The sequence below is a fragment of the Phyllostomus hastatus genome, unplaced genomic scaffold (genome assembly GCF_019186645.2).
Source record: "Phyllostomus hastatus isolate PE091 unplaced genomic scaffold, TTU_PhHast_1.1 phas_contig_34, whole genome shotgun sequence".
Classification (NCBI taxonomy): Eukaryota; Metazoa; Chordata; class Mammalia; order Chiroptera; family Phyllostomidae; genus Phyllostomus; species Phyllostomus hastatus.
In genome coordinates this window covers 46218837-46246380 of record NW_025333857.1, presented here as the reverse complement: position 1 = coordinate 46246380, position 27544 = coordinate 46218837, and the positions used below count along the sequence as shown (strand labels likewise).

General features: G+C 47.3%; 2 protein-coding genes across 7 annotated transcripts; both read left to right on the top strand.

Moving 5' to 3' along the window:
* Nucleotides 1–8311: 8311 nt before the first annotated feature.
* On the top strand, nt 8312–20278 carry FAM214B (family with sequence similarity 214 member B). 6 transcript variants are annotated; one of them, XM_045840964.1, is made up of 9 exons: nt 8312–8356; nt 15818–15961; nt 16204–17167; nt 17497–17555; nt 17748–17853; nt 18184–18342; nt 18563–18631; nt 18715–18890; nt 19027–20278. In XM_045840964.1, the coding sequence occupies exons 3-9, from the start codon at nt 16280–16282 to the stop codon at nt 19178–19180; spliced, it is 1611 nt and encodes a 536-aa protein (XP_045696920.1). In that variant the 5' UTR covers nt 8312–8356; nt 15818–15961; nt 16204–16279; the 3' UTR covers nt 19181–20278. The 6 variants fall into 6 exon arrangements, with proteins under 6 accessions (XP_045696920.1, XP_045696918.1, XP_045696921.1 ...); XM_045840962.1 differs by lacking the exon at nt 8312–8356 and adding an exon at nt 8699–8809; XM_045840965.1 differs by lacking the exon at nt 8312–8356 and adding an exon at nt 8759–8783.
* Nucleotides 20279–21028: 750 nt separating this feature from the next.
* STOML2 (stomatin like 2) lies at nt 21029–24533 on the top strand. The gene is made up of 10 exons (XM_045840512.1): nt 21029–21356; nt 21597–21734; nt 22209–22308; nt 22446–22504; nt 22596–22697; nt 22855–22989; nt 23139–23283; nt 23385–23464; nt 23710–23838; nt 24252–24533. Exons 1-10 carry the CDS (start codon nt 21312–21314, stop codon nt 24387–24389), a joined length of 1071 nt encoding a protein of 356 aa, XP_045696468.1. The 5' UTR covers nt 21029–21311; the 3' UTR covers nt 24390–24533.
* The last annotated feature ends 3011 nt before the right edge of the window (nt 24534–27544 follow it).

Genomic DNA, 27544 nt, shown 5'->3' with positions numbered 1-27544 from the left:
TTCAAAGTATGCATAGCCTGAGGATAAAAGGACTGTGGAAAGTAGTAAAATCATCATTAAGATGAAAAAGAGATTTTTTCATGTGTACATTCTTAGAAGTTTTAGAATTGTTTTTCCTTAGAATTATTTAAATATTTAAGATGGGCCCTAGCTGCTGTGGCGCAGTGGATTGAGTGCCAGCCTGTGAACCAAAAGGTTGCTGGTTTGATTCCTAATCAGGCCACATGCCTGAGTTATGGATCAGGCCCCCTGGGTTGTAGGAGCGTGAGAGAAGCAACTGATCTTGATGTTTCTTTTGCAAATAGATGTGTCTCCCACTCTCTTTCTCCCTCCCTTCCTCTCTCGTTAAAAACAAATAAATAAAACCTAAAAATTAAAAAAAAGAAATATTGAACTTGATTTTAAAATTTAACTTAGCAAATACAGACTCACTTTTACCTTCAAAAATAGACAGAGATATATAACCCTCTTCAGGAACTTAAGTCTAGTAAGAATGAAATAAGATAATTGGAATCCACAGATGACCTCAAAAACGCACTTTAGCCAAGTTTTTAAACATCCTTATCTATCCCACTCCCTCAGGATGTCACAAAAAAAGGAACAGAATCAAATAGAAGAATAAGCACTGAACCAGGCTTCCTGGTTCTATTACATGCTAAGTACAGTGAACCAGGTGTCAGAGCTGGGCTGGACTTCAGAGATCATTTCCTGCAACATCAGGCAGGAAAAAAGGATATAATGAGTAAAAGTTACTAGAATAGGATCTGGAACAAAGTAAGCAGGAGTTTCAGTTAACCTCAGTTACATAATGTCCCTCACAAGACTACTGTGAGTAAAAAAACGACAGCAGATAGGCAAGCATGAAGGGTGAAACCATGTGCAAAAAGGATGTATTATCTTTAGAACCTGCGGGAAGGCCTCATGATAGACGCAGGAGGCTGGCCTGGTTGCTGCCTGCCCTCTCCCTATAGCTCACTTCTTATCTTGGTGTAGCCACTGTCGCTTCTTCATTTCCCTCAAAAGTAACAAATCCATTCTTGACCTAATATTTCTGCACTTAATATTCCCAATGCTGCCCCAAGATCTTTGCCCACCTGTCCCTTCTTGTCACTCAGGCTTAACTCACTGGTACCTCTTCAGTAATGCCTTCCCTGGCCACTCAATTTAATGGCACCCCCATCACTCTTATCACATTTTCTTATTTCCATCATAACACTCCTTTAACTATGTTATTCATTTTTATTTATTGCTAGTTTCCCTGTATAGAACATAACCTTCATTAAGGAAGAGATATGTGTTTCTCTCTTGGAAAAAACTATCCACAACTTGGAAACAAGCAAAAGAAATTATTGGGCATACTTTCAGCTTTACTGCTCGGCACTGTCTAGAGCAGAGACCAGCAATTTTTTTCTGTAAAGGACTGTATAGTAAATATTTAGGCATTGTAGACCAAAAAAAGCAAAATTGAGGCCATTTATTATATAATTACTTTTATAACAAGAAAACAAATTTCCATAATTTTTAAAATTATAGCATTCAAATTTAAAAAATAATAATTGGATACAATTTTTGTAATATGGGTCTACTAATGAGAAGGATGAAATTCTTTTTGGGAGCACATTTTGCTTAGCTGGGGTTCAAAGTATCATCAAATCATTTGTAAATGTTCATCTGTTAACACTCACCTGCAATAACATTTTTATGTACTTTATGTCTTTTCATACCAGCAGGTGCTGCCGAATACTGGTACCAGTACATGATATGTGATTCAATTCAGCATATTGATTGCTTGGAAAACATTTATAAAACTCTATTAGATTCTACTCTTGATACTTCTTCAAAAATCATAATAAAACTTTACCACTGCTAAGCCATCAAAATACTCTGTGGTAGAGCAAATCAAGATATTCAACTTATATTTCTGGCAAAAACAAAACCAATAATGGAACTGATGATGCTTAGGTGTATGATAGTGAATAAAGTCAACCGTTGGTATTATTAGTTTAATAACACCCAATAAATTGAAATATTTTCTGCAAAATACTTTCTGTAATAAATAAGTATATGCTTCAAATACATTACATTTTCACAAACCTTGTAAATTTGTTGAACTAAGCCTTTTTTCAGCTCCACATATTTTTTATTGGTTTTAGAGAGAGAGAAAGGAAGGGAGAAAGATAGAGATGAAGAGAGAGAGAGAAACATCAATTTGTTGTTCCCACTTACTTAGGCATCCATTAGTTGCTTCTTGTATGTGCCCTGACTGGAACTCGAACCCAAAATCTTGGTATATCAGAACAATGCTCTAACCAGCTGATCCTAGCAAATTCCACTTCAAGTTGCACTGAAATAACATTTTCTCAACTTCCTTGAAAACATTTTTACCTGTAATTGTTTCATGCAGACTATTCATAGAAGTGAATTCTTCACTCACTTCAAATTCAGCACTGATTTGATAAACAGCTGGATGATTGGTAACATGGACTCATCAAGAGCAAAGAAAATCTACTTGAAATCGTTTGGCTTGTTTCTTAATCAGCTATTATGTGACTCTTGTTAGGAAAATTAAAATAATAAAATAAAATCAATCCCACTGGCAAAAGGCCCCTCCCTGCAAATACAGAAGAGTAAGAAAACATAACCTTATTATTCAGTAAGCACTAACAGATTGCATGCATGTAAAGGTAGCTTAGAAGTTAGGACTCAAATATAAATCTCACATAATTTATACAGCTAAGCAGAAAACAGAATAATATTTCCTAAAAAAAATAAGGGTCTACACCACCAGTTAGTTAATAATTTCCTGCACATCTTCAAGGAGACCCTTGTTTACATACATAGAGGCCATTTTGCCCACAACCTTGGGAAATCTTTATACTGTGAAAACTGGAGACTGAGCTTAATCCTAAGGGAGATTAATCTTTATTCTAAAGGTTAGAGTCAGGACTCAAATTTACTATGCCTCCAAGAAAACACTCTAAGAAAAGGAGAGAAGATAAATGGTCTTTTTGCCCTTAATAAATGGAGAAAATCAATTTCATTTACCCTTAAACTCCCAGTGTCCTCAACTCTCCAAGTAAGTGTTCTCACTAAAAGACAAAAAGGTTTATGCAAACTTATTTTCCTTAGATGGATTCCTTCAGCTGCTACAATCAAACATTTCTTTGCAGCTGGGTGTACCAGGGAATACTAGCAGATTCCCTTTTAACAATTTTTTAAAATTTACAGTATTATATTAGTTTCAGTGTACAATATAGTGATTAGACGTTTATATAACTTACTAAATGATTGCCCCAGTAAGTCTAGCACTATTGACACCATACATAACTATTAAATATTATTGACTTTGCATCCCTATGGCTGATTTTATAACTGGCAGTTTTTACATCTTAATCCCTTCCAGTTTTCACCCAGCCTCCCAACCACCATCCAGTCTCTCAACCATCAAAATGTTCTCTGTATCTAATGAGTTAATTTCTGTTTCATTCATTTTTTTCTCTTTTAGATTCCACATATAAAAGAAATCATATGGAAGGACTTCCAGTCAAGATGGAGGCATAGGTAAGCATGCTTCACCTCTGTGCACAACTACAGAAAAAAATACAACTAGACCTCAAAACAAACACCCCACAGAACCTTCAGAAAATCGAGTTGTGTGGAAATCTGACAACCAAGGATTTAAAGATGCCACATTCATCCAGATGGGTAGGAAGGGGAGAAGCAGAGGTGGACAGAGAGGCTCAAGATGAATTGTAGAGTGGAGAGGCAGCAGAACTGGTAGTCCCACACTCACTTGTGGAAGTTAAAAATCAGGAGGGATACCTGGGAGGCTAGGGATCTCAGCCCCAGGCCAGAACACCAGAAAAAGAACTAACCAAAATAGATATAACCAACCGATCAGATGCAGACTTCAAATTACTGGTGATCAGTGTGCTCAAAGAACTCACTGATAATGGCACCAATGTACTCAATGACCCAGGGCAGAAATGAAGGTTATATTGAGTGAAATAAAGAAAAATCTACAAGGAACCAATAGTGGAGGAGATGAAGTCAATATTCAAATAACAATATGAAATATAAGGAAGAAATGAGCATTCAACCAGAACAGCGAAAAGAAAGCAGAATTCAAAAATGAGAATAGTATAAGGAACCTCTGGGACATCTCCAAACATAGCAACATCTGAATCATAGGGATGCCAGAAGGAGAAGAGGAAGAGCAAGAAATTGAAAACTTATTGGGAAATAATAATGAAAGAACATTTCCGTAATTTGGTGAAGGAAATACACATACAATTCCAAGAAGCACAGAGAGTCCCAAACAAGTTGGACCCAAAGAGGACCACACCAAGACACATCACAATTAAAATGCCAAAGGTTAAAGATAAAAAGAGAATCTTAAAAGCGGCAAGAGAATATACAAGGGATACCTACAAGGGATTCTCATAAGACTGTCAGCTTATTTCTCAAAAGAAACTTTGCAGGCAAGAAGGGATGGGCAAGAAGTATTCAAAGTGATGAAAAACAAGGACCTACAACCTCGATTACTCTATCCAGCAAAGCTCTCATTTAGAATGGAAGACCAGATAAAGTGCTTCTCAGACAAGGTAAAGCTAAAAGGAATATATCATCACCAAGACATTATTACATGAAATGTTAAAGGGACATAAGGAAAAGAAGATCAAAATTATGAACATTAAAATGACAACAAATTCACATCTATCAACAAGTGAATCTAAAAAATAAAAACAATCTAAGCAAACAACTGGAACAGGAACAGAATCATAGATATGGAGATCATTTGGAGGGTTATCAGCTGGGAGGAGGAAAGGGGAGATTGGGGAAAAAGGTACAGGGACTAAGAAGCTTAAATTGGTAGGTGCAAAATAGACAGGAGTATGTTAAGAACAGCATAGGAAATGGAGAATCCAAAGAACTTATAAACATGACCTATGGACATGAACTAAGGATGGGGATTGGTAGAGGCAAGTGGGTACAGGGCAAATGGGGGCAAAAGGGGAAAAATTGGGACAACTCTAAAAGCATAATCAATCATTTGTATACTTAAAACAAACAAATAAAGTGGAATACAGCCCTGGCTGGTGTGGTTCAATTGATTCAGTTCCGACCTGCGAACCAAAAGTTCACTGGTTCAAATCCCGGCCAGGACACATTCCTAAGTTTCAGGCCAGGTCCCCAGTTGGGGGTGTGCAAGAGGCAACCAGTTGATGTGACATTTCCCTTGCACACTGAATGTTTCTCTCCCTCCTTTCCCCTCTCTCTAAAATTAAATAAGTAAAATATTTAAAATATAAAATAAAATAAAATGGAGTGCAAAAGCTAGAAGATAGAGCACTCACATGCTATCACTGGATGTCAGTTACACACCCCAACAGGAAGAGAGTGTACCTAACATTTTCAAGAGGTATACAAGCCCAGCCAACAGGAACTGTTGCAGTTCAGCCAGTGGGAACACATCACCACCCTGAATTTTGGCTTTTCTCCATTGGACTTTCTTTTAAAGCACCCCCTCCCAACTTCCTCCTTTTCCTCTATAAAGTAATGTTCCTTTCCTCTGTTTGCTGGGCTTGCCTATAGTTTTTGCTATAGCATGCTTGGCCCAAATTACAATTCTCTGTTATTCCTGAATAAAACTATTTTTTGATGATAAAAACAACTGTTTTATTTTTAAGTCAACATTATGAAAGTGTGGTGACTGCTGGAGGGAGATGGGTATAAGGGGACTAAATGGTAATAGAAAAAATACAATAAAGATTAAATTTTAAAAATTATAAAAAGATAAACTGGACTATATTAAAATTAAGAACTTCTGTACACTGAAAGGCTTTAAGAGAACAAAGAGAATAAAAAGGTAAACTACAGAGTAGGAAAAGGTATTTGCATTAGATTTCTCTAACAAAAGAATCATATCCAGAAAACACAAAAAACTACAAATAGCAAAAAGACAATCATATGGAAAGATGGGCCAATGTGTTCATCAGACAGGTCACAAAAGAAGATAACCAATAGACATGAAAAGGTACCTGCACTTGACTAGCTATCATGAAAATGCAAACAAAAGCTGCAGTGTGGTACCACTACATGTACACAAGAATAGCTGAAATTAAAAAGATTGACAACATCAAGAGTTGACAAGAAAGTGGAGAAACTAGATCTCTCATACACTCATACTGTTGTGGGAATGTGAACTGTTACAATCTCTTTGGAAAATATACAGGGAGTATCTACTAAAGCTGAACATATGCATGCCCTATGACTCAGCAGTTCTACTGCTAGTAACTGCCCAATAGAAATACATGTACCTCAGTGGAAAAATTTATTTTTAAAATGCAAAGGAAAGATAAACACCAATTTAGGATAGTGGTTACTTCTGGGCAGAGAAGGTAAAGAAAGAGGGAGAGAAGGGAATGAGATTAAGAAGTGTATAAAAGCCTCAACTTTATCTGAAGTGTTAATTTCCTTAAAAGAAAATTGAAGTAAATGTGGTAAAATATTAAGATTTGATAAAACTGTATGGGAATAATGTGTGTGTTTGTTGGAGTATTCTTTATAACTTCCTATATGCCTAAAGAGGTCATAAAGAAATTCTTGTAATTGTGTTGAATAATAAAGGTTCAGAGAATGTTTAGAATCCATTAATTTTTTAAAAAGATATAATACAAATATACAATATAATGCCAGTATTGTATATGTAAACATACCACATATACATACACATGGGTTGAAATGATGTGATGAAACTGACATTATATTTCTGTGGTATTCCTTTCCAAAATGTATAACCCCAGTCTAATCATGAGAAAAACATCAGAAAAATCCCCACTGAAGAACATTCTACAAAATACCTGACCAGTGTCACAAAACTGTCAAAGTCATCAAAAACAAGGAAATCTGAAAAACTGTCACAGCCAAGAGGAGCTTAAGGAGACATGACAACTAAATGCAAATGCTATCCTGGATGGGATCCTGGAACAGAAAAAAGGACATAAAGTAATAACTAAGGAAATCTGAATAAAGTATGGGCTTTAGTTAATGTATCAATATTGGTTCATTAATTGTAACAAATGAACCACACCAATGTAAGATGTTAATGATAAAGGGAATTAGGTACGGGGTATATGGAAAATGTACCATAGTCACAAATTTTCTGTAAATAAAAAATGTTCTGAAATTAAAAGTTTATTTCTTCACTTGATCTTAGCCAAAAGGCCAAGAAGCATTGAAAGTTTATTTCTTAAAAAGTCAATTTACAAATTCATACAGCTAGTACCCAATACCCAGAGCTCAAGACCAACCCAAATGTCCTCAAACCCTGTGCTATTCCCACAATACCCTCCCAACTTTCCTCTCTTTAGGATCATATAGTTATTTGTATGACTAAAACAAGTTCTTGAGGGCAGAGAAAAAAATAGTTTCCCCCTACCACACCATTAATATTCAGTAAGCCAGCTTAAGGTAACTACTCACAGAAAGTCACGGAGACCTAAAGAATCCTAGATTTGATCAGGTCTGACCTACCATAAAGCAAGCCTTCCATACCTCACGCTCCTCAGAGAGACAGACCCCTTAGGCTCTGGGCTTAGGGCTACTCAGTTCTGCAAGGGTCTTGTGCTGCCATCTACCGGTAACTAGTAAGCGTTGACCTCCCCTGCTGTAGCTGAGGAACTAGTGGAGAGTGGGGAAATTGGAGAGAAGACTCAAAACGTTAATTAAGTTACAGAACGTCTATAAGTGTTACAAAGGTCACTCGACCTTCGTTCAAGGCAAAGGCCTTACTTTTCTTGAGAACTTTCAGGCTCTCCTATCTCCGTATTAAGACTTAGGCTCCCAAAATTCTGACCTCCCAGGCACAGATCTGACCTCCCAACTCCCAGAACTTCAGAAACTTGTCAGCCTCACAAACCTGAGACCCCACCGCCCAGATTTTCACACACCCCCGAAACTCCTTGCATACTACTCGGCAAACATCGCATACCTCCCCCACTGGGGCAAATGCGGTTGCTAACCCAGACATCCCACAAGGAGGTTCAAGTTCCGCATGCAGCTCACACCAACGCGAAAGTCTGGGGAGAGCCCGGGTAAGGCTCGGGGACCTCAGGTTAGCGCTCTGGCTTGGGCTCCGGCCCCCCGCCCCCTCCCCCTCTGTGAACTGACCAGCCCAGGCTCACATCCCTCGGGTTAAGGCCCCGCCCCTCCAGACCTGTCATCACAGAAGCCGCACGTGGCCGGGGTGGGCCCTCAGGCGACCTATAGCAATCACTTTGTCTCCCCTGCCATCCATTGGGGCCGCAGCGGCCAATCAGAGCCAGCGGATCCGGGCTGGATCGCGAGCGCCTGGGTGAGGCCCGCCTGAGAATAGGGAGGCGGGTGGAGAGGCTCTAAGATGGGTCTAGTGTTGGAACGGGGCCTGGCACGGGTTCTGCCAGGCTGGAATTCTAGGGGGCGGGTCCTAGTGAAAGGCGGAGAGACCAAAACGGAGCACGGATCAGGGGTGGGGCCAGGGACAAGCTGAAGATCCTGGGGAGACGCTGAAAAGACGAGAGGGGGCGGGGCACCAGGGGGCGTGGTCTGGGTTACAAGGGAGGACCCCGAGGAATTTAAGAAACTAAGAAAGGGGACGAACCCGGGGGAAGGTGGGAGGTGGGACAAGGGAAAGGGTGGGTCCGGGAGTTGCGGGGGCGGGGCTCGGACCTAAGGGGCGAGGTTTGCTGGCGGAGGCTGCTGCTAGGGCCGCTTGGTACTGCACCAGTCCACTACCTCCCCAGGTGCAACGGAATTCACGGAACTACAGGTGTGGGGCGGGTTGCGGGTGGATGAAGGGACAAGGACAGGGGTGCGCTTGCGCAGACATGAAGATGTGGGGGACACGTTAGGGAAGGAGAGGACGTGTAGACTGCGGGGGGAGGAGGAAGACAGTTGGGGGAGGAGTTGGGAGCTCAATATGTGGGCAAGGAGGTGCACTCTTCAGAGGCTTTTGTGGGGGAGGGGCGGGAGTGCTTTGTAGGGGTGGAAGGTACTAATTGAAGGGGTGAGGTCTCTGATGTGGAGGGTTGGAAGCGATACTTGAGGGGGAGGGAATCTGAAGGCACTTTGGGGGAACGTGGTGCTGTGTGATGAAGGGCTGGTGGTCCACAGTGTGGGAGCGACGGAGGGACTGGAAAAAGAAGGTACAGGGCTATGGGCACTGTATGAGGGGACGGATTTGTAGGCCCCAATTGATGGGGGAGAACTCCTAGTGTTTTGAGAAAGTAATAGTCTGGGGGCATTGTCGAGACTCCAGGAAGATGTTTGTGTACTGTATTCTAGAAGTGAAGGTGATGAAATTAGTGGGGTGAAGAAGCCAGTCTTGTACTGCTCCTGGCTCCTGAACTGCTAACTCCACCTTCTGCCTCAGCACTGCTAGAGGAGCCAGGCCCTTCTTGCCACCAGGGTTTGTGTAGTAGGACTGTCTCCTCAGTCTGTCTTAGATCTGCCTGGCTGAGACTGGGCTTTCTTCTAGCTGGTGTCTCTGGGGCCCTTCCCCCTTTTGGTTCTGTTAACCCCCCCACTCTAGTTCCTCTTCCTCCCAGAAGATTGCCTTGGTCCCTGTCTTCCCCCTCCCCCACCCCTTTGCCCTGCCCTTATGCTCTGGGTGTGCTCATTTCCCACTTCCTTCCTCGCCCTGGGGCCTGGCCTGGTCCTTGCCCTAGGAGCTGTGCCCTGCCCCAGACTTTGTACTCAATGTCCAGAGACCCTACTAACCAGCAGCAAGGCTCAGACCCCACCCACCACTACTATCAAGGTCTCTCCCAACAGACCCCCAGGTGACTGGTAGTCATATTTTTACCACTTGCCAGAAACTGATTTTCCCCACCTTTTTCCTTGTTCTGGGTGAGGAGCCCTAGGGCCCTATGTTTCGAGAGGTGGGCAGTGATTATCAGCTGAAGTAGGGAAGGGATGTGAGGTTCCAGCTTCAATTGGAAGAGGAAGGTAGAATGGCTTGGAAGCTGACCATCAGCACTGAGACTAGAGCCTAGTCCTTTTGGGGGCTCCTCTGGTTCCCTGAGGGGACTTGATATCGTGCCAGAGTTCTTTTTGCTTCTGAGCTGACTAGGAGAGGGTGGGAAAGGCCTGTCTTCCACACATTGGCTGAATGAGTGTGACAGTGTTGCTGAAAGGGGCCCCAAGCCAGTCTCCGCTGGCTGAGAGACTGGCTAGGGAGGGAGGGGGCTCTGAGGCCAGACAAAGCGGTGGGATAGGGTGGGGTAAAGGAGGGCAGGCTGATGCCTTTTGAGGAGGAGCTGATTGCTATAGCAACACAGCTTCCCAGACTGTCAGAGAGGCGGGCCTAGGGCAGACTCACTCCAGCTTCCTCGGTATTGAGGCATTTGTGTGAGTAGGTGGGGCATGAAGAGAAAGGGCATTAGTTTTTTGTGCTTAGGCTGTAGTGTATAGAGCCTTTCTCATTCAGTACAAGCTGCAGGGCATTCAGATGCTTGGATCCATCTTCTGAAAATGGATATGCATGAACGATATCTGTTAGAACTATAGCAGTATAATTCTAGAGGTCCTCAGTGGTTATCATTGATGCAAACCCCTCATTTTACAGATTTGGAAATTTACCACCAAAGAGACTGATTTTCTCCCAGTCTCATAGTAACAGGAGTTAGGACCCAGATCTCCTGATTGCTGTTCACTTAGCCCAGGGCTAGTTGCTTCCTTCAGCCAATGTGTATTGAGCACCTATTATGTGCCAGGAACTTGTGTTGATTATGGGAATATCAGCATGAAAAAAACAAAGTTGTTGCTCTCAGTGGAGTTTCCATTTTAATAGGGGGAGAAAGAAAAGTGTGTGTGTGTGTGTGTGTGTGTGTGTGTGTGTTGTGAGGAGAACAGGGTCAGCTGTTGATAATGGCTATAAAAAAATAAACAGGGTAAGAGTTAGGGCAGCTAGGTAAGGCCCTTGATTATACCATGCTGTCTTTCTAGGGCACACTGAGGCTTAGAACTTCTTTGATCTTTCTCTCTGAACTATTGCCCCCTGACCTTTACAAGTTACCAAGGTCTGGGCCTATGGTAGTGGCACTAAGGGACAACAAGTTAGGGTCACCAAAGTATTATTCCTTCTCTATAGTGTTCTGTGTCTACCAGAGAGCTTATACTAAGCCATCTAGATACATTGGTACTCTGCAATTTTGTCCAGGGTGTTGAAAATTTCTTTACTCCTTTTCTTACCATTAGGGAACTAGCAAGGAAGTCAATCCACAGCAACTGGGTTCTTTTTCAGGGTTTTTCCTTGGTCTGAGGTGAGGAGAAGGTAGAGGAACTAACTAACTTGCTTGTCCTTCCTAAGCCTAGGGCACAAGGAGGAAGTAGGGGGAGGGAAAACTCTTTACTGTCCAGTGACAACCACAGGGTTCTTGGGGCCCACAGGACAGGCAAGGTAGAAACAAGGACCTTGGGCCTTCTGTGGCCTTTGAACTATAGAAGATCAGATTTCACACCTCCCCCCCACCCCGCCTTCTGTAGGCACAACCAGGCAGATGCCCTGGTTGATGTTAATTCTCCAGGGCCTCCCTCTTCTGATTCTGTATTCACCTCCTGCTTCTGTGGAAGACTGGGAGCAAAAGCCTCCTAAGTTCCAAATTGTTTGACTTACTGAAAATTGCAGACAGAAAGGTAGACAGTGCTGTCTATTTTCTTAGCTTTCCCCAAGAGCAGCCCCTCTGAAATGTTTCTTTTAATGCCTAATCCTTATAGAGGTTTCCATTCTGGTCATTTTAAGACTAGGAGGACAAGAATTAGGAATCCTGGTTTTGCTGCCACTTCATTTTTGGCTGAGTCTGGGCTGGGCCTGGGGCCCAGTGACTCAGGGGGAGGGTGGGGAGTTTCGAGGGAGCCGTGAGTCATAGGGGTGAGCTCCGTCATAAGAGTTGGGTATATTTCCCCCACTCTGGGCAGAAGCCTTCCTATCCCACTTCCCATGGGTGTTCTGCCTCTCCTTGAACAGAGGCCTAGAATAGAAAGAACTGACAGAAAGGATGAAGCCACCTAATCGCAGAATGGGAGCTCAGAGACACAGAGAATGATGTTTAGATATCCGAATTAAAATGTATCCCTGTCTCATGAGTTCTTGGGGCCCCTCTAATGAAGGCAAAAGAACATCAATATAGACTAAGAGAAGAAAGAATACCATTTCTCAATGGAAGGAGATAGTATCCCACTTCAGGAGTTTTTCATCTCTTCTGACAAGAAGGAAACTTCCTAGGCTCCAACAGTTCTCTGTTCTCTGGAGCTCTGGTTTGCAAAGCAAGGAAAGGTGAATGGACATGGGGATATTTGGGGTCTGGTGTGGGAAGAGCAGGTGGGTTTTGGAGGTTGTCCAGCTGTGTCTATGAAAGCCCTAGGGCATCTTATTAACCTGCCTCAGAAGGGGAAGGGGGAGAGCAAGGGCGGAGGGAGAAGTGGGAAGTCTACGCCATGGAAAGGGTTAAATTGCTGGGGAGAAAGATGCTTTGGGCTAAGGCAGACGTGGGGTTAAGGAGGTGGGAGGGGCCACTCTGGGTAGGCCTGCCCCCTTGTGAGCCAATGAGCTTACATCTCTTGGAGGGGGCGTGCCTTACACTTGAGGTCGTGGGAGGCTGGCCTCCTATGGACCAATGAGCTTGGTCACTGCCATGGAGGGCGTGGTCTGAGGGGGGCGTGGCGGCCAGTCTGCTGAGGTTGGGGTGTTGGGACGCTGGGCGGGGCGGGCAGCCCCATCAGCTGGTAGGAAATGGCCTGTGAGTCAGAGGGGCAGCAGAGTCGGCAGCACGGAGCCGGGGCGGCCACGGGGAGGGACAGTCGCGGGGAGGGGCGCAGCAGCGGCTGGGGGGCTGTGGGCGCCAGGGCCCGCTAGTGTTGCACACGAAGCTGAACAGAAAAGAGCCTAGCAGAGCAGAGCTCAGCCTGAGCCACCCTTTGTCTGGGTTGGGGGCCGTGTCGGGGAGGATTGGGGATTCGAAGGGAGGGACGGGACGGAGGGGCCTGGAGCAGCGACCGCCGTTGCGGAGCCAATTTGGGAGCGGGGTGAGTGTCTTCTAGGGGGAAAGAGCAAATCTACGAAGCTCCAGTAGGGAATGGGGCCTGTCCCAGGCTGTGGGGAGGAGAGGGTTGAGAAAGGACCTGGTAGGCTAAGCAGGGGGTGGGGGTGGAGTATGTCTAGAACAAGGAATCCAGGAACCAGGGTGAGCCTGCCAGGTTCAGTTTGGAGGAGGTGCTGAGATCTGCTCCCTTTCCACTGAGGGTGTAGGGCTCTAGTCCAGTGGCCAAGAGGATGGTGAGAAAGCAGAGGCTGACCTTCCTACTCTCAGTGGTGGTTTATGGAAACAAGCCCCCTAGTTTGTGTGTATGTGTGTAGGGACAAAATATAGAGCAGCTGGCAGCAGTTCTCTCTGAACAGGATGAAGGTGGTAAGCACATGGAGAGGAATTCTCCTTCCTGCCACCCTCCTTGATTAGAGTAGGAATGGATATCTTTAATATTGAAGGAAAAGAGAGAGTGAGCCTGGGAGCTTGTGCCTATATCAACACCCACTTACCCTACCTCCCAGGCCTAGCAGGTGTCTGAGGGTACAGACCCCATGGTATTCTGGGACTTGTTGTTTTTGCTGGCCTTGCTCCCTTGGCATGTTGGGAGCTGTAGTCTTTGCCAGTCAAAGCCTGGCACAGCTGTTTGATGCCAGCTGCTGCCCACCCCCTGCACAGAGAGGAGGTTTGGCCTACCCTTCCCCCACAGTCCTGCCCCATGAGTCAGCTTAAAGCCGTGGTCTAGAGCCAGACTGGCTGGGTGGCAGGGAAGTGAGTCTTAGAGCTTCTCATCCACAGGTCAGGGACTGAGAGGGCTCTGGGGTAATGAGCAGGTGCCAGACATGTTAGGGTCAAATAGGGCATCATGTCATCACCTGGCTTCCCCAGGGCAAGGGCTCGAGAAGCCAACTGGGATGACATGGAGGTGGAAGTACTCAGGAAAAGGCCCTTCCTGAGTCTGAATGGCTTGGGTAGAGGAAAGGAGGGGTAGAAAGAGTACAGGTTGTACCCTGTGACAACACTGCCATTGGCGTTCTGCCCTTTCCTGCCACCTCACCCACCACAGGGAGCCAGAATTTTCTCAGGGATCCCAGTTCTAATGAGAACTTGATGAACTAGGATAGTGTGGGGTGCAATGATGGGAACTTAGTGTAGGAGAACGTTTCAGTCCCTGGGTGCAAATCTCCCCTTTCCCTTTGCACAGCTAACTCTCACCTCTGTTGCTGATTCTTATTCTCTCTATACAATTAATCTCTCTGCTTCTCTCACTGTTGAAGTTTTTTCTCTGCATTGTCAGGACTGCTGCCCAGATCTCTGAGGCTTACATTCTACTTTTTTGAGCCCTGCTATGTGCTTACCCTTGTGCTTGGAGTTGGACACAGTAGTGGGGCACAGACCTCTCCTCAAGAACTCTGGTCAGTCTAGGAGATGTTTTACCCACAAAATGAGCAGAACTGTCATTGGGTTACAGGAAGTAGTGACACTGCCATAGGTTAGGTCTCAGAGGGGAGAAAGAGATATCTGGTCTGGGTGGCCAGAATAAGCTTTCTGGAGGGAATGACATTTGGCCTGGTCAATGAGGAAGGGTAGGTATTGGGTAGACAAAGGAGGATGTCTTTCTTTTCTTTTTTTTCTTTATCCTCACCTGAGGATATGCCCATTGATTTTAGAGAGAGAAAGAGAGGGAGTGAGAGACGGAGAGAAAGAGATCAGCTGTCCCCTGCTAATCATGTACCCCAACTGGGGACCAAAGCTGCAACCCAGGCATGTGCCCCAACCAGGAATCAAACCTGTGACCCTTCAGTTTACGGGAGGATGCTCCAACCAACTGAGCCACACCAGCCAGGGCCAGGAGGCATTTCTTGAAGTGGAAAGGGCATTGTGGATGTCAGGCAGCAAAGGCTATTGCCCAAAAGAGAAGTATTTCCTTCCATGAAGGAAAATGTTCTTCAATTTGATGTTCCACTTACCCAGTATGTACTCCCTGAGGGCGGACTAGTTGGTGAAGACCATCTTGTGTTCTGGCAAAAAAAATAGTGGGTGGATTTTTGAGTGTTGGTATGTGCTGGATGTGTCTGGGAGGAGTTGAAGGGTACCTCTGGTTGCTTCCAGCTCCCTGACTGCCACTCCCTTATCTCTAGTTTGCAGGGCCTGGGGAAAGAGGAGGGCCTTCTGGCAGTACCACCCCCCTCACACACACTTGTTTATGGTTAGATTTGTTGTCTCTTATTAAAGGGAGAGACTGCTGGGTCAATTAGTAGAGTTAAGGATGGAGGGCCCTGCTTTGAGATGATCTGAGGTTTGTACAACTGAGGAGTGTTGATGGGGGGTGAGTTTCTGCAAGACCTCTGCCCTCAGGGCTCTGGGGTGGCACTTGTCTCTTTGGAGATAGACATATGGGAATGAGCTGTGCAACTTGGTGGTCTTGACTAGGAGAACTGAATTCTTGCCCTGACCACCTCTTAGCTGGTATGGTCTCTTGGATCTTGGGTTATCTCACCCCCCCTCCCATTCAGGGCACAAGTGCCCAAGGTGTTGACCTATTACAGTGAGCCAAGACCTGCCTCTCTGCAACTCCCTAGGTAGCCCAGCTCTGCTTCCTGGGACCTGAATCCCAAGATTGCCCCTTCTGTTTCTGAAGAGCTCCCCATAAGCGGGAAGCATGTCCTGGGATGTATTTCATTAGCCCACAACTGGAGAGCAGTCTTACTGTTGAATGTGGGAATCCTGGCTTATGTCTGTTCTCTCCTCAGGGTCCAGCTGAGCCCAGGAGCTGCACGGAATGGTGGCAGTCACCTTGCCAGTGCAGCGGGCATGGACCAGACTGCAAGCTAGGAGAGCACGGCATCAGTCAGGAAGAGAGAACACTCAGCTAGGCTTTAGGCCTCTACATCGGGGTGAGTGCCAAGGAAAGGGAGGGGAAGCAGGTCCAGTAAGAAACCTGAGCTAAACGTGACCCTCTCAGAAACTCTGGAGTGGGCCTCTATATTCCATTAATCCATCTGGGGATTTGGACACCTGTACCCCCATGAATCCTTCAAGATTGCCTCTTCAGGCCAGGGAAGGATCTGACACGCAGCTGAGAGGGTGAAAATTCACTGCTTCCTCTGACCACCTTTTCTTCTCTTCTCTTGCACAGATGTCCCCCGGCCCCCCAGCCCAGGCCCAGCATAAAGGCTGTGAGGGGGGACCCCCCTGACCCAAGGGGGGACTTCATGCGCCACGTGCAGGCGGAGCCATCTCCATCCTCAGAGCCAGAGGCTGGCCCTTCACAGCCTGCAGTCAGGCAGGGGGCCCTCCAGGGTGGCCTGCTCATGGGCTACAGCCCAGCAGGAGGGGCGACATCCCCCGGGGTCTACCAGGTATCCATCTTTTCCTCTCCAGCTGGTGCCTCCGAGCCTCATAGGGCCCTGAAACGGCCATCCCCAATTACTGAGGGTCCCCGGGAGCTGAAGAGAGGCCCTGGGCTTGGGGCCAGAGAGGGACAACACCCTGAAGAACCATCTACTGTGGGGCTATTGGGCCCAGAGGGGCTGGGGCTGGGTGTGGCCAGTCAGCATTTTTGCCATCATGGCCTGTGTGTTATAGAACAGGGAGGTAGCTCCACCTCACCTTGGACTTCAGGGGCCCAGATTACCCCTTGGCCCTCATCAAATGCTTCCTGCAATACTTTGCACACCAGAGACTGGGCTTCCCCAGACCTAAGGGGACAGGGGTCCGTGGGGGAGTCCCCAGGGCGAGCCTCTCCAGGCCAGCTGCGCACACTTGACACTGATTTGCACAGTCTTGCACAAATAGGGGGTAAGAGCCCAGTGGCTGGGGTGGGCAATGGGGGCAGCCCCTGGCCTAGGGAGTCCCCTGGCACTGCCAATGGGCACAGTCCCGAGCACACACCCCCTGGCCCTGGACCTCCAGGCCCCTGCCCCACCAAGCGAAGGCTGCTTCCTGCTGGAGAAGCCCTGGATGTCAGCTCTGAGGATGAGGGGCCAGCCCCTCAGAGGCGCCGGGGAACCCTGGGTCACCCTCCTGCTGCCAACAGTTCTGATGCCAAAGCCACACCCTTCTGGAGCCACCTGCTGCCTGGGCCCAAGGAGCCTGCGCTGGTAAGCCAGGAGAGGAGGTAGTCTACATTTGTGTACCTTACAAAGTCATGACAGTAAGTCTAGTGACCATCTGTCACTGTATGTAGTTATTATGATATTATTGACTCTATTTCCTATGCTATACATTATATCCCTGTGACTTATTTTATAACAGGAAGTTTGTACTTCTTAATCTCCTTCCCTTTTTCTGCCCAACTCACCACATCCCCCCTTTGGGAAACAATCAAGTCCTGGGGGCATGTTCCTATGAGAGCTTGTGATGAGCCCCTGCTTCCTCAAACATACCTGGCCTCCACCCAATATATTTCCCCAACCTGTCCTCTCCATAGGACCCAACAGACTGCAGTCCTATGGGGCGGAGGCTGAAAGGTGCCCGTCGCCTGAAGCTGTAAGTGGCCTTCTCTCTCTGTCCTGTCCCTGGAAAATGGGGACAGAAGTCTATAATCCTCTTTCTCACCCCAGGGTAGGGGACCCCCAGGGCAAGGATCCCTGGGTAATGATAAAGGGTGGGCCCTAAGGACATGAGTAGGCATCCCAGAATACCTGAAGCCAACCCACTGTGTATCCCCTGCTCTACCAGGAGCTCCCTTCGAAGCCTCCGGAAGGGCCCAGACCTGCTGAGCCCCCCCAGTGCCTCCCCTGTTCCTACCCCTGCCATCAGCCGTACCCTGTTGGGCAACTTTGAGGTAGTTACCCTTGAATTCCATGATTGGGGGGTTCTTGGGGAAGTGGGATGGTGGAGTGTGACTTGGATGGATAAAAAGTTCTGGCATCTTGCCCTGGCTGGTGTGGCTCAGTGGATTGAGTGCTGGCCTGCGAATGAAAGGGGTCGCCAGTTGGATTCCCAGTCAGGGCACATGCCTGGGTTGCAGGCCAGGTCCCCAGTAGGGGGCACATTGAGAGGCAACCACACATTGATGTTTCTCTCCCTCTCTGTCTCCCTCCCTTCCCCTCTCTCTAAAAATAAATAAAATCTTTAAAATCTCTTTCATAGTGTGTTTCCCCCATCCCCTCAGGAATCATTACTTCGAGGACGCTTTGCACCATCTGGCTACATTGAGGGCTTCACCGCAGAGATTGGAGCTAGCGGATCCTACTGCCCTCAGCATGTCACGCTGCCTGTCACTGTCACCTTCTTTGATGTTTCTGAGCAAAATGCCCCGGCCCCCTTTCTGGTATGATCTGATTTCAACCCAAAATCAGCTGTGGAGGAGGATGAGGGATTAAGGACAGGAGGTATTCTTTAGGTATTCCTCACCTAGAAGAGAGTCAAGGTGGTGGAGAGAACTCTAGTCGGGGATAGGGCCCAGGTCCCAGAGTGAGACTGTGGAGATGGATGAGTATTCAGGGCTCTCCCAGTGCCCACCATGGCTGATGGCTCCATGGCCTTCCCAGGGCGTCGTGGACCTGAACCCCCTGGGGAGGAAGGGTTACAGCGTGCCCAAGGTGGGCACCATCCAAGTGGTGAGTTTTCCCTAAGGGAGAGTGGGAGTGGGGAGAGGAAAACAACCCCCAGGCCCTACCAACCTTGCCTGTCCTGCCCCCAGACCTTATTTAACCCCAACCAGACTGTGGTGAAGATGTTCCTTGTGACCTTTGACTTCTCGGACATGCCTGCTGCCCACATGACCTTCTTGCGCCATCGCCTCTTTTTGGTGCCTGTGGGTGAGGAGGGAAATGCTAGCCCCACCCACCGCCTCCTCTGCTACTTGCTGCACCTCAGGTGAGGACAGAGCCCAGGGACAGCTGGGAAGGCCCAGGTATCCTTTCCCAAACCCAGGTGTCCCTTCCCAGCATAGGATTTCTCCTTGCTTCTCTCCTATCTGGATTCTTATTTTGATCACCCTATTCTCCCCCAGGTTCCGGAGCTCCCGCTCAGGCCGCTTAAGCCTGCATGGAGATATCCGCCTGCTTTTTTCCCGCCGGAGCCTGGAACTAGACACAGGGCTCCCCTACGAACTGCAGGCTGTGACTGAGGCCCCTCACAATCCACGTTATTCACCTTTGCCCTGATTGCCAGTGCCCTAAACCCATGTGGGCCAAGGACCAGCCCATCCTACTCTATCCTGGACAAACACGTGGAGAGGTGGCGAGAGACCCTTCAAGCTTGAATTAAAGCCCTCGCCATGCTTATGCCCAAATTGATTATTTGGGTATTTAAAGCTTCTGATCCTTACCGCAGTCTGCCCTACTCTGGGTTCTCCACGTGCCTGCTCCCTCCTTTGGAATTCCCAGGCCAGCTTAGGTAGTGGAGAGGAACTATAGCTACCCCGAAGTTGTCCCAAGTTCCCAGGCAAGTCATGCCAGCATTGCCTCCCTGTCCTGGGCAGGGGCCATTTATTATTTTATTTATTTTTAATTTATAATTTATTCAGATTGGATTGCCTTGGTAACCTCCCAAACCTGACAATTAGCATTGGTCCTCCTACTTTTCCATTCAGATGTCGCTCCAACTTCAGGAGATGAAGAGGCCGATGTGGGGGCTGAGGGAGAATGACCTCCCTCAGCTGAGGACAGAGAGGTTATCCCAGAAGGACTGAGTCACTAGCCAAACACTCAACTTCTCCTGTCCTTCCCATTTTTTTTCAATTCCCCTACTCTCTGACCCCTCTCTGAAAGCCAACTTATATATGTGTGTATGTGTATGTACACAAGCTTGTGTGTGTGCTGTGTGCGTGAGAAAGAGAGCGTGCATGCATGTGCACACACATGGGGGTTAACCACCCCTCATCTAGGGCTCCAGATTCCAGATGTCCCTTTCCTGCTTGTGTCTCCTTGCTTTGAGGTCCTGACTGAGGAAGGTGTTCAGGGGACAGAGTCAGGGCCAAGGACCGGGGCGCTTCCTCTTACCTGGCCAGACTCTGACCCACCTACCTCAGCTGGGGTGAGGGGCACCCCTCAAACTCAATCATGTGGTTCCCAACTGCCCATATCCCACTCCAGACTCTGACCCAGCCTTAGCCCTGACTCCTGAGGCTGGGCTGAGGGGAACAAGCATTTGCTGAAACTTGAAAAAAAAAACACACACAGGAAAAAAATGTACCTGGTACTTTTTTTTTTTAGAAAAAAAAAAGAAAATGAAAGAAAATAAATTCTTGTTCAGAAACTTGAGCTAAGCCCTACTTTTTCTGTTGGGGACAGCATGGGATTGGGGATGGAGGGCCAAATTGGAGCTGGAACTCTGCTTTTCTTTCGGAAAAGGGGTATGAGGCCATAAAGTCTTAGTCCTTCTGAGTCTCACAGTCTGGTCTTGCCCTTTTCAGATAACGGGGTTGGGTGGCGGGAAGGTTCAGCCCTAAAAGGTGAACTTTGTGTGGACATGAATTCTTATACCAGTTCTGTTAATGAGTTAGCCCCTCGAAGCTTCGGTGCACAGATATGTAAAATGAGAGTGGTAATGCAAGTCTCTGAAAGGGTGTGCCAGAGCATCAGGGATATGTGTAGGGTGATAGGCTCCAGACAAGGCTGAACTTTGGGGCTTTGTGCTGCACTCTATGCAAGGGTACCAGATCTGATAAACCCTGACTAGGAAGAGGTGGAAAAAGCTATGGTGCCTCGGAAAAAGAAGGAAGAGGGAAATCTCAGTCCAATCACTGGGCAATGTTAGGCCCAGTCACCATGGCAACGAGAATAGGGTCAGTCCTCAGTGGGAGGGCTGGGTATAACACAGCAGGACTGCCGGAGAATGTCACTATGGCAACCATGAGTACCCTGTTCCAAGATCCTGGTCGCTATGGTGACAGATGGGCGTGGTTATAAGCCCAGAAGGGTAAACTGGTCTGTCACGTGAGGGGTAAGAACTCTGTGGGAGGTGTTTCTGGGCCATCAGCACACAGAAAATAGCCTCCATTTTGGTCACCAGGTCAGGGATCTTGAGCTTGATCAGCAAGAACCGGAACAAGCTCCACCCTTGGACCCTCTCTGGATGGTTCGCGTTTCCCAGGGAACAATTTGAGGCACGCTTCTCCCAATTAACGCTGATTGGCTGAGTGTGAACCGAGTGGAAGGAGAAAAGAGGCGCCGGAAGTACATCCGGGGGAGTGAAAATACAAGAGGAAGAAAGGCTTAGGTCCGAACTTCTGGAGCGGCCGCTCTGCTCTGCACCGCGTCTCGTTGGTTCCGGAGGTCACTGCGGCCGTGGGAAATGCTGGCGCGCGCGGCGCGGGGCACTGGGGCCCTGTTGCTGAGGGTAGGAGAAAGGCATTCTTTTCCAAGGGTCGGGCCAGAGATGACCGGGGTCTTCAGCTGGGAAGGAGAGGGATTATAAATTATGGTAGAGAACTGGGGTCAGAGGTCATGGTCCCCACGTGAGGCTCCCTCCGAGGATCTTCTAGGGTCGGGGTTTAGGAAGATGCCTCTGGGACAGGCGCCTGGAGGGGTGAGGGAGCCCTCCGGCTGGCATCTCTGCTAATCCGCGTCTTTCCTTCAGGGTTCCGTGCCGGCTTCTGGCCGCGCTCCGCGCCGCGCCTCCTCAGGATTGCCCCGAAACACAGTGGTACTGTTTGTGCCGCAACAGGAGGCTTGGGTGGTGGAGCGAATGGGCCGATTTCACCGGATCCTGGAGCCTGTAAGAACCTATTCTGCCCACCTGGGGCCAGACTAATTCCCGATTCCCTTACTACACGGGGCCGGGGAGTAATGAGGATACCTTCCTGGGGCCTGCCCTTACCTTTAACTTGCAACTCCCTGGGCCAAACCTGGCAGGGTCCAAGCTGCTGGCCGTCGTACCCATGTTCCCACCTTTTCCTATAACCCACATTCCCCATTGTTGGGACTTTCCTCTACCCACTCTCAGCTCCATCAGTCTGCACGAAGAAAGATACTTTGCTGGCTCCCATTCACTTGAGTCTCCCATCCATTCAGAGGCCCAGCCTCACATCCCTAATCTCTTGGGCTTCCCTACCATTGACACCCACAGCCTTCTTTTTTTCTGGGCATGCTCCATACATTGATTCCCTACTCACTGCAGGTGTAGCTTAGATACTAACTTTACCACCTTATAGCTTCCATCCTTCTGAATACCCATGACTCTTCTTCCCAGGGCTTGAACATTCTCATCCCTGTGTTAGACCGGATCCGATATGTGCAGAGTCTCAAGGAAATTGTCATCAACGTGCCTGAGCAGTCAGCTGTGACTCTTGGTGAGGGGTGTAGGGTGACTTGGGTGCTCTGAGGCCATTAGGATGTGGTTGCTGGAGATCCAGAGCTTAGAAGAAAGAGCTGATTGGGACCTGGAGGCCTGACCTTCCTCCCTTTCTCTTCTTCTCCTGCATTGCAGACAATGTAACTCTGCAAATTGATGGAGTCCTTTACCTGCGCATCATGGATCCTTACAAGGTATCTGTCTTCTGCCTTATTCAGTTCCTGAGTTGCTCTCCTCACTAAAATTCTGTACCCAAGCTTCCTACGCTATCCATACTCCTTTCAGGCCAGCTATGGTGTGGAGGACCCTGAGTATGCTGTCACCCAGCTAGCCCAGACAACTATGAGATCAGAGCTTGGCAAACTCTCTCTGGACAAAGTCTTCCGGGTAAGGGGATCTGAATCAGAGTTAGGGTTTGAAGACACAGACTTGACACTCTTCAGTCTTTTCTGGGGGTCAAGATCAGTTATAGGCCCTTCTCAGTTTAGACCCCTGATGAATGTGGATTGAGGCTTACACCTCTTCTACACCTGTCTTCCTCTAGGAGCGGGAGTCCCTGAATGCTAGCATTGTGGATGCTATCAACCAGGCAGCTGACTGCTGGGGCATCCGCTGCCTCCGTTATGAGATCAAGGATATCCATGTACCACCCCGGGTGAAGGAGTCCATGCAGATGCAGGTGGGGGCCAGGGAGGACTTCCGATGCTCTAGTTGCATGGGAGCCTGGACTCCCTTCCCTATTGTAATGGGTACAGTTGCAGGTCTGTATAAAAGAAGAAATCAGAGTAATCTGATTTCTTGTTGATCGGGGTTGCTGGGGCCTTCCAGGTGGAGGCAGAGCGGCGGAAACGGGCCACAGTTTTAGAGTCTGAGGGGACCCGAGAGTCAGCCATCAACGTGGCAGAAGGGAAGAAGCAGGCACAGATCCTGGCCTCTGAGGCAGAAAAGGCTGAACAAATAAATCAGGCAGCAGGTCAGCAGAACCTGAGGGAGGAGCAGGGTATTTGAGAGATGGTGCTAGGACAGGAGCTGGGGGGTACCCTGATCTCATGGGTCAAATTCTGTCTCTTCCAGGTGAAGCCAGTGCAGTTCTGGCCAAGGCCAAGGCTAAAGCTGAAGCTATTCGCATCCTGGCTGCAGCTCTGACACAACATGTGAGAGACTCTTGAGTGGGAGTGAGGGACAGAAATTGACAGTGGAAGAGGTTCTCTTATCTACCCTTGGGAGAAATCACTGCTTTTGTGGGTCCCATTGAGCCAGATCACATGGTCTCTTGTACTGTGATCTGTATATCCTCTTTCCAGGAACCTGACTTTTCCTCTCCACTCTGCCATCCCACCCCACCCCACCCACTCCTCTAAGTCTGTGATCTCTGATTTTATCCCTCCTGTGGCCACAGAATGGAAATGCAGCAGCTTCGCTGACCGTGGCTGAGCAGTATGTCAGCGCGTTCTCCAAACTGGCTAAGGACTCGAACACTATCCTGCTGCCCTCCAACCCCGGCGATGTCACCAGTATGGTGGCTCAGGTTAGAGTGCCCTGAGGATTTGGCACAAAGCACCAATGCCAGAGACTGAGACCCTACCCCCACCATCACCATTTATACACCACAGAGGCTTTCAGAATGCTCTGAGACCGAGAGCTCCCTTCATTCTATGTAGAGAATGAAACTCTAAGGATGAGATACCCACTCACCCCTGGAAATTGGGAAGCCCTTAGACTTTTTGCAAATACCTGTATAGTATTCTGAGAGTGCCCCCACTCTGGTACTTTGTAAAATTCCTGGAACTTGACTCCAAAGCTTATAAGACTGCTGTTTGAGAGAGGGAGAAAGGAAAAATAAGCTGACTCACCACAGCCCCACCTTCTTTTTAGCCATTGGTGGGTTGTGTTACACCTTCCACCATATGTCCTCATGGCTCTCTCTGTTCCTCTCCTCAGGCCATGGGCGTGTATGGGGCCCTCACCAAAGCCTCAGTGCCAGGGACCCAGGACTCAGTCTCCAGTGGAAACAGCACAGATGTCCAGGGCACAGATGCAAGTCTTAATGAGGAACTTGATCGGGTCAAGCTGAGTTAATGGAGCTGGGCTTGGCCAAAGAGGCTGGGGACAGAGAAGCAGCACTCCCAAACTCTGGCCCTAGCCTCTCTGCTGAGATTTTGGTTATTATTTTTTTATTTGAACTTTAATCATGTAATAAACTTGCTATTAGCAAACCAGAAACTGTCCTCTCTGATTGAAAAATGAAGTTGAGAAAATCATCGTTTTCCTTGGATGTTCACTCCCACCCTCTTGTCCTATGAGGTCTTGGGAGCCAGTCCTCTATGAGCAAGAATGACCCTGGTGTAATGTGAAATCCTTTTGTTTTCAGGAGAAGCTGTGGGATAGGGTGGAAGGATTAAGCCACATGTCCACTGAACTGCCAGGTGGGGAGCCTAGTCCCTTCCTGCCAAGGGTTGGGCTGTGAATTTGAGCAGGTGTTTGGGGGGATTTTTCATGGCAAAGAAGACTGCCTTTGCAGGGTGGTACTGCTGAATGTTTCAAGGGACTTCAGGGAGATTGACACTCATTCATTCAGAATTTAATGATGTCTATGATGTGCCAAGCTCAGTGCTAGACATGAGTTACACAAACAGCTGAGATACAGCAGTGTGTCGTTTCACAGAATACCAGGTCAGGGAGGGAGAAAGCAAGGAAGCTGAGATACAAAGTGGTAAGTGTTATGGTGGAGGAAAATTCTGGCTGAGGGTTACTGAAAGGAGAAGCATGTCAACTTGTGGGCAGCAAAATTGCCAACTCTGCCATTGAACTCAGGCTGGAAAAATTAATGCGCTCACTAAGCTAAGGTTTGGAGCTCAAATATGCAAACGTCCACTGCTCCAGAAAAATAGGAACATTCAGTTATTGGCTGTGGCTGAATGGTGGAGTGTTGGGGGATGTGACTGTGGCAAACACCAAGTCACAGAGTTCTGAAGAATTTGAATTTCATCCTCAAGGTAGGGGGTAGGAGGAGTCCTTGAAAGGTTTCTCTCCTTCCCTTGAAGAACGTTAAGAAGATTAAGGTAACCATGTTAGTGTGTTAGATACAGCTGTTCTGCTGCAATGTGGATAGGGGATTTGAAGGAGAAATGGGAGTCTGGAAAGACAGTAAGAAGGCTGCTTCAGTGATCCCTGAATGGGTGATGAGGCCTGAACTGAGATAAGGGGCCGCTGGGTTGGAGGTAGAGGGATAATTTGACATTTCTGAATTAGAATTTATTTGTTTGATAACTATTGAACCCCAACTATATGCCCCATGACACCAAGGATATAGTAATGAAAAAATTCCCTGCTCTCAGTGAGCTTACATTCTATTCAGAAGGGACAAACCATTAATAAGATGTATAGTATTTCCGATGCTGATGCTAAAAAACTTAAGGGAAGGAAGGAAGATGGGGAATTGCAGGGGGTGGGAAGGGGTCTGTAATATTAAGTAGAGGGTTCCTGGAAGCCTCACTGATGTTATATTTGAATTTAGATATGGAGATGAGGGAAATCTGGGAGTAAATTAGTAAATTTGGGCATCTGGGAGTAAAACTGGCAGAGGAGATTGACTGCAAACACAAAGGCCCTTAGGCAGATCATTTCTGTCATAACTGGAAGAGCAAAGGAGCTGTAGTAGATGGGACAGAGTAAAGGAAGCACAGAAGGGGCGGCTAGATGAATCAGGGAAGCTGGGAGCTGGTGTGTAGACTTGTAGGGCTATGTGGGGCCACTATAAAAACTTAGGCTTTACCCTGTTAGGAAAAGCCAGGGAGAGGTTTTTGTTTTTAACAGTGTCTTTGAAGCAGGAACCAGCATAGGAAGAACTCTGAGACTGCAATACTGTCACTGGCCAGCATTTATCACCCTGGTTGCCGGGAAACACTTTTTACCAACTAAGTAGAATAAATAGTAAACTGAGGCAGGGAGGAGGGAGACAAGTCTCACATGCTAACTCAGCAGTCCTAAGCCTGGTCTCATAATATTGCCAGGTGTTAACAACGTCACAAGAAACACTATATTAGCTAGAAAGAAAAGTCTCTGAAATTCTATGTAACATTTCCACTATCTGGGAAAGAAAGCCTTGAAACTGTGCTTTCATCCCAAGGCCTGAATGTGGGACAGGGTAGTTGGTGCCCAAAGAAAGAGCCCATAAAACAACTTTGGTTAATTGCCTACCTCTGGTCACGATCTGTCTTACAAGGGAGCCAATGATGCTCACAGAAAGAGCCCATAAACAACTTTGGAAAGTACCCCAATTTTAATTAACTGCCTCCTGTCACGTATTTGTTTTACAACAGGATGACCAAATGGAGTCTGGAGCAAGATAAGAATTCGGGCGGACAGACCCCCATTCATCCCTCAATTTGGATAGTCACATTCCCCCAGGAAAGCTGGCACCACATTTACCCGTTAATCAATATGTAACTTTTTTCCCTCCTATCCCACCAACTATGTAAGTCCTGAGAACAAAGGACTCATTCTCTCTCCAGGGCTCAGGGTGCTCTTGGCTCTCGGGCCACAGGGCCTCTGGCCACCTGGCTTCAGGCTGCCCAGGGGCTTGCCACCCTGGTCTTCAGCCACTCTTGCTTTTCTCACCCTGCTTTGCCCCGAAACTTTGCCTTTCACCCCCTACTCTACCCAGTCCTGTTCTCTTCCATGGGAACGGGCCACTAATAAACTGATTACATACTACTAGATTTGCTGATATGTAATTCTTTACATGCGTCAGCAAGAACCAGGTCTCTCCCGTCAACATCTTTACTGAGATATAATGCACATACAATACAATTCACCCACTAAAAATGTAAATTCAGTAATTCATAGTATATTCACAGTTGTGCAACCCAATTTTAAAACATTTCCACCACCTCTCCCCCATCCCCACCTGCTACAAAAACCCTGTACCCATTAGCAGTCACTTCCCTCTCCCCCAGCCCTAGGCAACCACTAATTCACTTTCTGTCTCTCTAGATTTATGTAATCACATAAATGGAATAATGTGTTATTTTGTTTACCCTTCATCAGTAAAGGCCATATGGGTAGATTTCACCTTTTGACTTACAGATAACGCTACTGTGAACATTAATGTGCAAGTTTTCACTTGGATATGTTTTCATTTCTCTTAGATATGAATGGAATTGCTGGATCATATGATAGCCCTATGTTTAACCTTTTGAAGAATTGCCAGATTGTTTTCCAAAACTGCTGCA